Source organism: Cheilinus undulatus, linkage group 6 (genome assembly GCF_018320785.1).
Source record: "Cheilinus undulatus linkage group 6, ASM1832078v1, whole genome shotgun sequence".
NCBI classification, from domain to species: domain Eukaryota; kingdom Metazoa; phylum Chordata; class Actinopteri; order Labriformes; family Labridae; genus Cheilinus; species Cheilinus undulatus.
This window is the reverse complement of record NC_054870.1, coordinates 1,091,221-1,103,892: the sequence shown is the minus strand read 5'-3', so window position 1 is coordinate 1,103,892 and position 12,672 is coordinate 1,091,221. Positions and strand designations below refer to the sequence as shown.

General features: G+C 42.1%; 1 protein-coding gene across 9 annotated transcripts in view; it reads right to left on the bottom strand.

The window, feature by feature from the left end:
- Positions 1–12,672, bottom strand: part of birc6 (baculoviral IAP repeat containing 6) — a 195,757-nt gene that overhangs the window by 118,704 nt on the left and 64,381 nt on the right. For all 9 annotated transcript variants that reach the window (XM_041789459.1, XM_041789462.1, XM_041789463.1 and 6 more), the window contains exons 41-53: positions 10,872–11,029; positions 10,575–10,701; positions 10,375–10,485; positions 9,535–9,793; positions 8,846–9,417; positions 5,578–5,753; positions 5,378–5,474; positions 4,352–4,546; positions 4,030–4,230; positions 3,630–3,909; positions 3,292–3,548; positions 1,166–1,274; positions 651–887 (exon numbers count right to left, since the gene is read on the bottom strand). In XM_041789459.1, the coding sequence (XP_041645393.1) occupies positions 651–887; positions 1,166–1,274; positions 3,292–3,548; positions 3,630–3,909; positions 4,030–4,230; positions 4,352–4,546; positions 5,378–5,474; positions 5,578–5,753; positions 8,846–9,417; positions 9,535–9,793; positions 10,375–10,485; positions 10,575–10,701; positions 10,872–11,029 (2,779 nt within the window). The remainder of the gene's footprint in view (positions 1–650; positions 888–1,165; positions 1,275–3,291; positions 3,549–3,629; positions 3,910–4,029; positions 4,231–4,351; positions 4,547–5,377; positions 5,475–5,577; positions 5,754–8,845; positions 9,418–9,534; positions 9,794–10,374; positions 10,486–10,574; positions 10,702–10,871; positions 11,030–12,672) is intronic.

The following is a 12,672-nucleotide window of genomic DNA, read 5'->3' as shown; positions in this document are numbered from 1 at the left end:
CTACTTCATTATGACAAGTTCATCCATGAAATGTAAACGGTGGTCTCCAGTTTAGTAAATACACCTGATGAAGTGTGATTTTTTTAAAGAACAGAGTCTTCAGCTCCACAGGAGAAGTAACAAAGGTGAGTACAGCTGAGCGGCACGTTTCTACTGGACATCTTTCATTGTCATTTTGACTGAGAGACTCTTCTCCGACTGGAATTTAGATAAAGTGCATTTAACTTTATCTGTATAAATGATTACACTAGAAAAAATATCCAGAGGCTGCTAGCCAAAGAGTTCAGTTAGAGCAATTCTTTCCAAACCATATCAGGCTATAATAACCTGGGACACCAGATGGATGTGTGAAACACATCATCTGGTAAACCTCTCATAGATGGTGTTTGGGAAAGGGCAGAGCCTCTGAAAAAAGAACTGGGAGGGTGATTGGATGAATGTTCTGTCTGTCACATCTTTATGGGCCAATCAGAGCAACAAAACACATGACGTAGCCACTACCGAGGACTAAACTCCATAGAGAACTGCATAACATGAACCCTGGCGACTGTAGACATGTCAGTACACAACTTCTGTGGTTGTTGAAAAGAAAACAACTCACTGCTGTTCTTGTATGTTTGCACGAAGAGTAATAAAAGATAATGACTGACTCAAAGAGCTCTCTGTTGAGCAGGGCAGGCAGGTCGTAGTCGACAGGCAGCTCGTAACTATGCCACAGGATGGCGGCCACACAGTGGAGATGTGAGGGCGAAGGCATGAGGAGGCCATACTCCCTGGATGAAGCAGAGGAAGAGCTGGGTCCGGCTCCAATATATCCCATGGGGCCGCTGATTTTGTGTGCTGCTACGCGGGAAGAGTCGTGGACCCACTGGAGTAGAGCCTGGATCCTGGAGGGTTAAAATTCAGGGAATCTTTTCTTAATGACTTGTCACACAATTATGGGAAAACAGCACAGCTCTCCTGTGAGTAGGAAATTATATTAGCATTAACATGCACCAGGCGCTTCAAAAGGACAGTAAAAGATGACAGGGAGAGAGTGAGGACACTTTTTACTACCAGCAGTGTGAGGCTGTCTGGGAAATCACCTTGATTAGAAAACATTTAGGATGTTTGTAATTCTAACAGTGAAGGGCAGAGTCAGTGACGGTGAAACCAGCGGCCTTACCTGTCTTTGGTTCCAGTGTCTTGTGTGGTGCCTAGCTGATACAAAATATCGATGGTGGAGTCTGAGGAGAGGCCGTTCAGTCGTCCAAAGAGCAGAGGGCTGTTCAAATCTTTAAAGACAGAAACAAGGGGCTAAAATAAGAATTGAAACATGTGGACAGGAAATGCATTTTCATTTGAGAGAGATTTTTATTCCCAGCCATTACGTAACAAAAACTGAAAAACTGCATCACTGCCCAGAGGAACAGCCGAAGATTGTTGACGATACATTTGGTCAATTTTTGCTCTTGAAATCTTCATTTCAGACGAATGAAGGCAGAGAGCTACAACAGAATTTAATCTGGTTTTAGAAAGGACTGCTGGAAGAAATAGTTGAAGTTAATGACAATCAACCTGAACTTTTAACTACATGTCTGAAATTCTATTAATCTGCATGTCAGAGCAATTTTTTGAGTCCATGTTGACACTTTGAATCAATAGCAATGCCTTGATTTTGGAATTAAATTCATGTAAGGAGAAAAGTTTAACTGAGTTTTGTAGTGATTATTTCAATGAGTGCTGCCCTGCTACACCAGTGTGGTCTGAAACCATAAATAAAAACCAGGAGACATCATCAGAAGTGCTTATTCTGTCAAACAGAGTCAGAAATATGCAGAAGAGCACAAAATGACTCATGGACATGCAGTGATCCTAGTTAATGTGACAGTATGAACACTTTTCAGGAATTCATGCCTTCTCTGTATGAGGAATCCGGTTAAGGTTAACCATTAAGCCAAAGGATTTTGCCAAACTGTTGTTTGTTATGCTTTCGCTTGTTTTGTTTTTAATCTGTCTTGAACTACAGCTAAAAGGTACTTCCTGTTTAAATGAAGTTCTGCTTTTATTTTGAAACAAGAAAATGCTAGTAGATCAAAAGTAATAAGACAAGCTTGACTATGGAAAAAGGAAAAGTCAATCCAAATAGATAAGTGCAATGTTAAGTTTGGCAGCTAGCTTAAATTTAGTCTAAATGTTAGACTACAGAATTAAATTACTTTGATTTTATTGACACTTCAGTTATTTTTAACCTTTTTAGTTTCAGTGTCTTTTTATTAAACCAAACTAAAAACATTTCAGTCCAGATTAAGGCCATAAAAAGTCCTTACCTTTTTGGCATTTTTTCAGTCAAGGCTTTTTTAAACTAAGAAATTCTAAGCCTAATTGGGAAAGAAATACAGCACTTATTAAAGCACTATCAATCCTTCAATTAGTTTAAAATACACTGTTGAAAATACTGACATACTATGAGAACAGTGGAGCAATATGGTAGATTTTGAATGTCTTAGAATTCAGTCCTGTTCTAGTTTCCTTGATGAAAACTTAACTCACTTTCTATCAGATTTTTATCACTAAAGACCTATTTTTAGCCAGTCTTTGCCTAGACATTCTCATGCACAAAAAGCAGTCAACAAACATTTTAGTCATAGTTTTAGCCAATTAGCATTGTTAACAAGAGCAGTAAGAAATGTTCAGACATCTTTGGACCTGTCCACTAAGCTGTGTGAGTTGTTTTAAACTTAAACAGGAACAGTAGTGTCCTTGTTTTCAATCACTATGAGCAGAGATGCTATAATGACTACAATCCAGCTGCTGCATTAGATTAACTATGGAGCGCCTTAACTACATAAGAGCACTTAATTTACAAGCACTAATAAAATATGTGGATTAATGAGTTAATGCTGAGCCTCACTTTGAGAAAAACCTTTCTTTTTGTGAAGTCTTTAAGTGTATTTTACATTTTAACTTGGTTTTCCAGTTGCAAACGTATGTGAAGAGTGAAGTGACGTGCACTGATTTAAAAACTGTTATGTACTCGTCAATGTGATTTAATCCTGGAGTAAGCCATCTATAACTACTAAATACTGACTAGTTTAGTCCATAAATAAATGAAAACCATAACAACAGACCTTTAAATGGCTAATTACAAATATCTAAATCCTTTATGAGGACTTGCTGGATAAAAAACCTTGACTTTTTGTAAGAGCATGTAAGTAAATAAGTTCGGCTTCTTTTTCCTACTCATTGAGGTCACATGGATCCGCTGCCTGTGATTAACACTGTTTAATGATGCAGCTGCGTGTGACTCACTGGCTGGGTCAGTGCCCGAGGCGGCACAGTTTCTCAGAAGAATGTCAATGAGTTTGAGCCCGATGCGAGTGGACTGAAGCCCGATCTTGACCAGCACCGCCTCAATGTTTGGCGAATGCATGCCGCAGTAAGGTGACATGAGCAATGCAGCGCAGGTCTGCAGCAAGTTGGCTGTGGGTGCTGCGGCACTGGCCATCATGGCCTCCAGGTCACTGACGTGGGTGAGACAATGGTGGAGAAGACGCAGCCATCCGATGCTGTACGGAAGAAGCAAAGTTTAAAACGGTAGTGACATTACAGAAAAAAAAAAAGAATTAAGCCAGGGATCGTTAGTGTACCTGGTTTTAGAGACCTGGTCCTCGGAGGGCAGGAAGGGGTTATTGACAGTCGCAGAGGAGGTGTTACCAAACGCCGTCAGCCCCAAGAGTTTGATCTGGGATAGACCCAGGGTGCTGGCATCACGAGGCCGATGCAGCCTCAGGCAAACAGCTGATGCAACTTCCGCTTTTACCAACTGGATCTTAATGTAGGTCAGGCCGCTGGTGATAACCGGGGTGGAGAGTGGCAACATGTTGACCCCGTCAGCACTGATCTCTACAGATACTAAGGATGGGCAGGCTGGTGGAAAGAAATCAGAACAATAGCTGGGTTTTGTTCCAAGTGGGAGAAAAATCATTTGATACAAAACCAGAGAAGGAAACCCCTTAAAAAAAAACACTGCCTTGTTTATGAACTCACTGGCTAGAGAGGCAAGGTGAGGCTGGATGTGGAGCTCTTTTAGCAGCACAGCAGCAGGGAGGTGGATGGTAAGGTCACACCAGGCCTCTTCAGGCAGGAAGATGTAGGACCAGGCTGCTGAGCGGGCTCTGCGATGTGGGGGTGTGGCTTGGAGGAGGACCTCTGCCGGCTGGGCTGTGGGGCTGCTTGATGTGATGGTGCCTGTTAAAAGAAAAACAAACCGTTTACAATCAGTGGGGTATCAGTTGATGAAGGGAAGTGGCCTTGTAATAACACTGTCAAAAATGATTAGAAATATTTAGTCAAAGGCAAATGAGAGCACCTAAGGGAGCAAAGTTGTGAAGTCCCTCAGCGTTGTCCGGCTCCGACGTCATCACTCTGGCCTTCAGGTTTCCGTCTGCTGCCTTTCCAGGACCCGAATCTAAAAACTTCATGATGGTGGACACCATGCTGCGGGCCGTGTTCACGATGGCCCGGGTGCTGGTCACCATGTTGTTACAAATCAGCTGCACACCACCTAGTGAGGGAAGAGATTAAAGAAGTTAGTGACAGTCTTAATATTTTCTAAAACCTGTGTGTTGTGTGTTGAATATTGTGAGTCTCTCAGCTAGTAAAACTGCTGTTTAAGGTGCAGCAGTTAGGTCCTTCCCCATGTACGCAGGGGTTCCAGTTCAGAAACTGTCTCTTGTCTCGCATGTCTTTCCTCCAATCTTTCATCCCTGTTTGTAAACCATGAGGACAGCAGGAAAGCACCTTCCCTGACTAAAATAAAGGACATAAACGAGCAGGAAACAGGCCTAACTGCAGGACTTCTGGCTGAGAGTTATTAGCAGCCAGCTGCTGTTTGTGTTTGTGTGTGAGAGTGGTTTAAGCTGTTACAAGCATAAAAATGAGACATATCTATACGACTTTGAACTCCAGGAGACTTTTCAAAGGAGACTGCACTGATCCTTGTTACAGTCCATCCCGACAGTGTGAGCACTCAGGTCATGGCTGACCATCGCACCGTACAGTGTGAACACATAAAACGTGCGCAGTGGTTATGCATTCTACCTCTCTCTCCCAAGACTGTTAGAGTCAGCATGAAAACACAGTGTACACGCAGCTTAGACAGCAGAACATGTAAGTACAGGAGAAACTGTTCAAGTGTTGTCCAAATATCTGTGGCAGATGAAGCCGTTTTTCTTGAGAGAATCAAAACTTAAATAAGAAAGTTGTGATATAAAGTTTATGACATCTGGTCTACTGTGAGGTCACAATGACCTCTGAATCTTTTCAGCCATTTTTTGAGTCAAGGTACAGTAAAGAATAGTTGGGTTAGTGAGCAATACAAAGTCTGTATACCCACCCATGTCATGGAAGGCCCTGAGAGCCTCGCTGGTGTCCAACACTCTTAGTATGAACCAAAGAAGAGGCTCCGACAGCTGACAGGTGGAGAGAGAACCCTACAACAGCGGCAGTGATACAGATATGATAGAGTGGGATTACTTCATTTTTTCAAACATGAATATATGCCTCTAAATACAGACCACTCAGTGTCATACTCACCTGTCTGCCCATGTAACCACAGGCCATGTATGTGAGGATGGGCTGGAGCATGACTTGGACTGATGTGGCTCTCTTGCTGAGTGTGGTGAGGATAGTGAAGAGGCCGTCACCTACAGAGATGGCATCCAGACCTCCGTGGAAGTTCTCGTGTTTAGTCAGATGAAGGCCGCTGGCTCCTGAGGAGAGGAGATAATGTCAGCTCACAACAGCAGAAGAGAATGACATCCTGACATCCACATCTCTCCTCTTCTCAGATTATGTAAACCCGTGACTCTTACTTTTTCATCCTCTTCAATGAAAAGTTAAACACAAAAACAAATCAACACACTGTCATTTCAGTCGATACACTCAGAGCGTTCGCTGCTGCTGCCTGACTGAATAAACAAGCACCTTTCAGTAGCTAACTTAGCACAACATTATTTCATAACAATACCTTCAACTATAAAGAGTCACCTCCCATACTAAAGTTACACCCCATTTAAAAATATACCAATAGAAGAATCAGAGTCAGCTTTATTGGCCAAGTATGCTTACACAACAAGGAATTTGACTCCGGTTAGCTTAACTCTAAATGTACAGGAGTTAAACAATAAATACAGAAATAAACTTACAAAAGCATCTGAATTAAGATGTAGGTATGTCCCAGCTTTGCTGGTATTATTTCTAGCATATGTAAGTCTGTAGGCATTGATAGTAAGGTTGTAAGATTGGCAAGTATGCTGACTAGACATGATTAGAGTCATGATGGAGAGAAGGTTATTTAGGAAGGTTGATTAGAGCGATGTACATAAGAGATGAAGCATTTCCCCCTTGAGAGCCTTCATAGGTCAGGGGGCTCTTCCTAAAATCTACTGTCCTCTCTGACAGTACATTTTAGGAAGACTGATGACAGTGTCTGCAAACTTCAGGAGTTTCACAGAGGGGTCCCCTGAGGGGCAGTCACTGGAGAAGAGGGGGAAGAGGACACACCCTGGGGGAGGATTTCAGGGACGATGGTGTATGCCACTTGCTGCTGTGCTGGCTGGCATTCAGAGGAGGTGAATAAGGTCTCCTTTTACAATCACAAAATGGTCTTAGATGCAACAAAATCTGACTTTTCAGGCAATCAGAGACTTCTGTGTGAAGGTCCACTTTTATATTGGAGGACATATTTAAAGTTCTGCATATCTGTCATCTATTTGTTCCTATTAAGACAAATTTTGTTTTCAAAGAAGAACTTTCTGTCTCTTAAGCTGCAGAATGCTCTGTTTTTTAAACAGGTCACTAACTCTGTGTGCTGTTTTTTAAACACATCACTAACTCTGTGTGCTGTTTTTTAAACACATCACTAACTCTGTGTGCTGTTTTTTAAACACATCACTAACTCTGTGTGCTGTTTTTAAAACAAGTCACTAACTCTGTGTGCTGTTTTTTAAACACATCACTAACTCTGTGTGCTGTTTTTAAAACATGTCACTAACTCTGTGGGCTGTTTTTTCAAACACATCACTAACTCTGTGTGCTGTTTTTGAAACACCTCACTAACTCTGTGTGCTGTTTTTTTAAATACATCACTAACTCTGTGTGCTGTTTTTTAAACAAGTCACTAACTCTGTGTGCTGTTTTTTCAAACACATCACTAACTCTGTGTGCTGTTTTTTGAAACACATCACTAACACTGTGTGCAGTTTTTGAAACACGTCACTGACTCTGTGTGCTGTTTTTTGAACAAGTAACTAACTCTGTGTGCTGTTTTTAAAACATGTCACTGACTCTGTGTGCTGTTTTTTTCAAAAACGTCACTAACTCTGTGTGCTGTTTTTTAAACACGTCACTAACTCTGTGTGCTCTTTTTAAAATACGTCACTAACTCTGTGTGCTGTTTTCTAAACAAATAACACTCTGTGCTGTTTTTAAAACACGTCACTAACTCTGTGTGCTCTTTTTAAAATACGTCACTAACTCTGTGTGCTGTTTTCTAAACAAATAACACTCTGTGCTGTTTTTAAAACACGTCACTAACTCTGTGTGCTGTTTTTTAAACACGTCACTAACTCTGTGTACTGTTTTCTTAAAATACATCATTAACTCTGTGTGCTGTTTTCTAAACACATAACTAACTCTGTGTGCTGTTTTTGAAACATGTCACTAACTCTGTGTGCTGTTTGTGAAACACGTCACTAACTCTGTGTGCCGTTTTTTAAAAATACATCACTAACTCTGTGTGCTGTTTTCTAAACACATAACTAACTCTGTGTGCAGTTTTTTAAACTCGTCACTAACTCTGTGTGCTGTTTGTGAAACACGTCACTAACTCTGTGTGCCGTTTTTTTAAAATACATCACTAACTCTGTGTGCTGTTTTTTAAACACGTCACTAACTCTGTGTGATGTTTTTTTTTTAACAAGTCACTAACTCTGTGAGCTGTTTGTGAAAAACGTCACTAACTCTGTGTGCAGTTTGTTTTTTAACACGTCACTAACTCTGTGTGCTGGTTTTAAAACACGTCACTAACTCTGTGTGCTGTTTTTGTAAACACGTCACTAACTCTGTGTGCTGTTTTTAAAATACGTCACTAACTCTGTGTGCTATTTTCTAAACACATAACTAACTCTGGGTGCAGTTTTTTTTAAACTCGTCACTAACTCTGTGTGCTGTTTGTGAAACACGTCACTAACTCTGTGTGCTGTTTTGTTTAAATACGTCACTAACTCTGTGTGCCGTTTTTTTTCTAATATTTTACTGTGTGCTGTTTTTTAAACAGGTCACTAACTCTGTGTGCTGTTTTTTAAACACGTCACTAACTCTGTGTGTTTTTTTTAAAACACTTCACTAACTCTGTGTGCTGTTTTTCAAACACGTCACTAACTCTGTGTGCTGTTTTTTTTTTAATTACGTCACTAACTCTGTGTGCTGTTTTTAAAACAAGTCACTAACTCTGTGTGCTGTTTTTTAAACAAGTCACTAACTCTGTGTGCTGTTTTTTTAAAATACGTGACTAACTCTGTGTGCTATTTTTCAAACACGTCACCAACTCTGTGTGCTGTTTTTTTAAAATACGTCACTAACTCTGTGTGCTGTTTTTCAAACACGTCACTAACTCTGTGTGCTGTTTTTTTAAAATACGTGACTAACTCTGTGTGCTGTTTTTCAAACACGTCGCTAACTCTGTGTGCTGTTAGGTGATGAAAACAAGGGCAAGGGTTGATAACCAAATGCTGGGAGCCAGAAACCTAAAAAAGAACTGAAACCCTAGACAGGAAATGGCGTGTTAGTTCTGTGTTCTTACCTATTATCATGGCCATGGCACTGCTGTTGCACTGACCCAGTGCTGACAAGATCTGGCTCATAATCTGCTGATTGGCTAGCACCAAGTCAGCCACGCCTGCAGGAGGCCCCTGACTGGATGTGGATCCACCAGCTACGCTTTCTTTGCTGCCACAGACCTTCTCTTCATCTGACACGCTGCTGTCACTCGCTCCGCTGCCGGCCGGCGGCAAACGTCCACTGAACTCTCGGTCTCCGGACAGAGGCAGCTGCACCAGCACGTTGACCAGCTTAAGGAGGTCGAACATCAGTTGATCACGGGTCGTTTCACCACACACAGCCTTTGCGTCGCCAGGCCGGATGATGTTTGCAAAGAGTCCGCCAAAACACGCCCGGGCACCCACAGAGCTGTCGGAGCCGCTGCGGGACACCAGCTTGTCAGAGCAAGTGATGTAGTGGTGAACCAGGAATGTTATGGACTCGATGACAGAGGAGATTGTGGCCACAGACACCACCTCAAAGTTTTGCTCAAGAGTAAACTCCAGCAGTTTCACTTGGGCGTCCAGTGGACCCTGACCTGACTGGAACGGACCCCTATAGCATGAGAAAGGAGGATTAGCTCTCAAAGACATCGTTCTTTTTACTGAGTTAGAAACAGATGATTGTAAAATGCAAACTTTACTGGGATAAGACTTCCTGAGATACACGTACCTCTCAGTAGAAAGGATGTGCATGAGTTTGAGCAGGAACTCGCTGAACATTTGGGGGCATGTCGAGGACAAGTGGACCTGCAGGCGGCTCAGAAACTCATGCATGGCCTGGGTGGCCGTGGGTCCCACCTGAGAGCTGTGCTGGCTTGTCCCGTTTGTGCTGCTCCCGGACAGGAAGCGCACCAGGACGTGAACCAGGGTGGGATCAGAAACCATCTGCTGGGCTGTGCTTTCCTGAGAGCCCATTCCATTACTGGAGGCTGAAAATCCACACACAGGTTTTACACACCATGATTTCACACAACATGACAGGCTGTTTACTAAATATAAGAGCAAAAACAAAGACACTGCCTTCATTTCAAGTCAAAAGAATCTTTCTCCAAAACCACACAATAAAACATTCAGACTCAAACAGCTGGCAAAAGTTCAGTTGTAGCTTTTAGATTTTATTTTCTCTCCATAACCCCACTTCTATTTACTGCGTCAATTAATGACATTGCAAAGACATTAAATTTGTCCTACATAGACAATCCATTAAAGTCATTTCTGTTCCAAGCTTCAGTCCCTTAGTTATCATCTGGAGTCTATACTAGTGGGTCAGTGGGCTTTTTACTCCCAATATGTCCTAATGGAGCAAGAACTGTAGCTCAACTGTGCAGCTAAACATACAGGCTGAGCTGTCCCAGGTCTAATTAACTGTAGTCTCTGGATTAAACGACTACAGATAAACCCTTTATTACCAAACTCAAAAATAAAAAGATCTCAAGACAAAGACTGACAGTAAACATGTCTGACATGTGTTAATGTGACAGAAGAAAAGCAGTACAAGTGAAATACTGACTGCAGGCTGGCATGTTGGTCATCAGGGTGAGAGAGTGCAGCACCAGACACCATGTTCTCAGGGAGGTGTTGGGATACCACGCCAGCACCGTCAGGAAACTGCTGATGGATGCTGGAGATACACAAACACCCACAATACATCAGAAACAGACTCAGTCTTCACAGCTGTATCAGAGGAGTTCTGAGTGACAGAATCCTGACCTTGGTTGAGCGGGATGGTGGGCACTCTGCTTGCATTGAACAAGAAGATGTCTGATCCACTCTCTTCATTTGCTCCAGAACACGTGTTGAGACTGAGCGTTAACCACAGCTGCAGCAGAGACTCCAGCTAAGAAAGAAAGGAACTTCTTTAACACCCTTCATTGTCCATTATTCTTCATTTCACTGAATCAGTTTTATAGGGAAAAGACTGAAAAATGCACCTGGCATGAAAATGAACAGCAAAAACATTAAGGTTGTGGCCTTTTATGTGTTTCAGATGTATTTGCTTGCAGTTACCTGTACATGGTGGACTTGCAGCATGGAGAAGAGCTTATTAAAGCAGGCACTGAGCATAGGGATGGAGGAGGGCTGGATCAGGCTGCTTACAGGAGGAGAGCCTCCTCCATGGAGAGCTCTCAGCAGGGAGTCATCAGTCCCATTGGAGGCCTGGCTCACTGAAAGAAAAGCAACAAGTGAGTCTCGTAGTTTTACACTTGAAGACCATTCATAAAAAAACATAAATAAGGTACTAAACAGAATGTTTCTGCTTTAACTTTACTATTTATGTCAATGAAAGCACTGTGAAAACAGATTTTATGGAAACAGCAAGAACATTGGCCCTTTAAATCAATCCAAAATAAAACCTATAATAACTAAAACCTTCAGCCTTTCGCAGCCAAACTCAGTGCTTCAACATTTCTCCTAAATCAGTGATTCTCAACCTTGGGGTCCAGTAAGACAACCTGGGTCTGGGTCACCAGATGGAGGAGGAGAACATGTTAATATAATTAGTGATAGATTTTTAACCATTACAGAGCCTGCACCAGTGTTACTGTTTGTCTCACATGGTCATTAAGAGGCTGTTTAGGGCTGGGAGTGTGCTGGCTACATGGCTACATACATTAACATGGGCTGCTCCTGCTAATGCTGTCATGGCATCCCCACACTGGTGTTAGTGCTGCTCTTCTTCAGAAATTCAGTTCCTTTACTTCAATAATCAGTGGTTCTCAAACTTTTTAAGCCAGGCCCCCCTTTGGCGGAAAAAAAATATTTTAGACCTCCCCAGCCCTGTACACATAAAGGTGTAGAAATATGCATACCAACAACAAACACACTGATGGTCAGGATTTTTGCTGACAAATTTCGATTTTGTTCCTCAAAATTTACAGGAATAACAATAACCGTCGCCTCAAAAAGAATTTTAAATATATGACCCTTGGGAGATGAAACTTGGCAAACCTCTAACATGGTTTATGCCCCCAGTCCTGCAATTGTTTCAGTGACTGTGGGCTCATCTGGTGCTACAGATCTTCTCTGATCCTAGCTGCAGCTGTGAGACTGGACCCTCAGTTCATTTTCAGTGTCCAGTTCTAATCTGTATGTCTAATCTGTGGATCGAGGCAACAGCAGACAAACCTATCTCACTCAGGTAGGATGTTAAAAAGGGGGGCCAGTGCTTTCCTGCCTGGCAGTGGGTACTCCTTTTCAACTCCATTCCAAAATGCAGCCAATGTCTTTGACTTGAACTAAAACCACATTGAAGAATCGGAGGTGACATTAATAAACCGCTCCTCTTCTGTGCCTTGCCTTGCTGCGCCCCCCCATCATGACACCACACACCCCGGAGGAGCACGTGGCCCACTTTGGGAATTACCGTCATTAATGTTGATTCAGGAATTGATTTAGGAATGAGCAAAGAGGTTAGTGACCAAATTGCATGTAAAAAAAGACATACTATGTATGTTCAAACAGGCTGCTGCCCATAGGTCCATGTGGATTTAGGTCTTCAGCTTTAAAAAATGTTAAACTCTTTCTTACAATAAAAACAGGTCTTTACTTTGAATCCTTGGTTTCTACTGGATAAAACTGAAGCTGTTTATATCAAGGGGTCATGACCTAAACAGGGCAGGAAGCGCTCCCTTTAATTTGAATATAACAAGCAAAAGTACTAAGTGGTCTGAGATAAAGCCCTGAAAACTGTGGTCTTGTTCTTTATCTTTTAAGGCTTTAAGGCTAAACCTTTAAGGTTGTCATACTGAATGTTGTTGATGGCATTACTGTTTTACAGTTTTTGGCGTGTACATCACGTTGTGCTGTA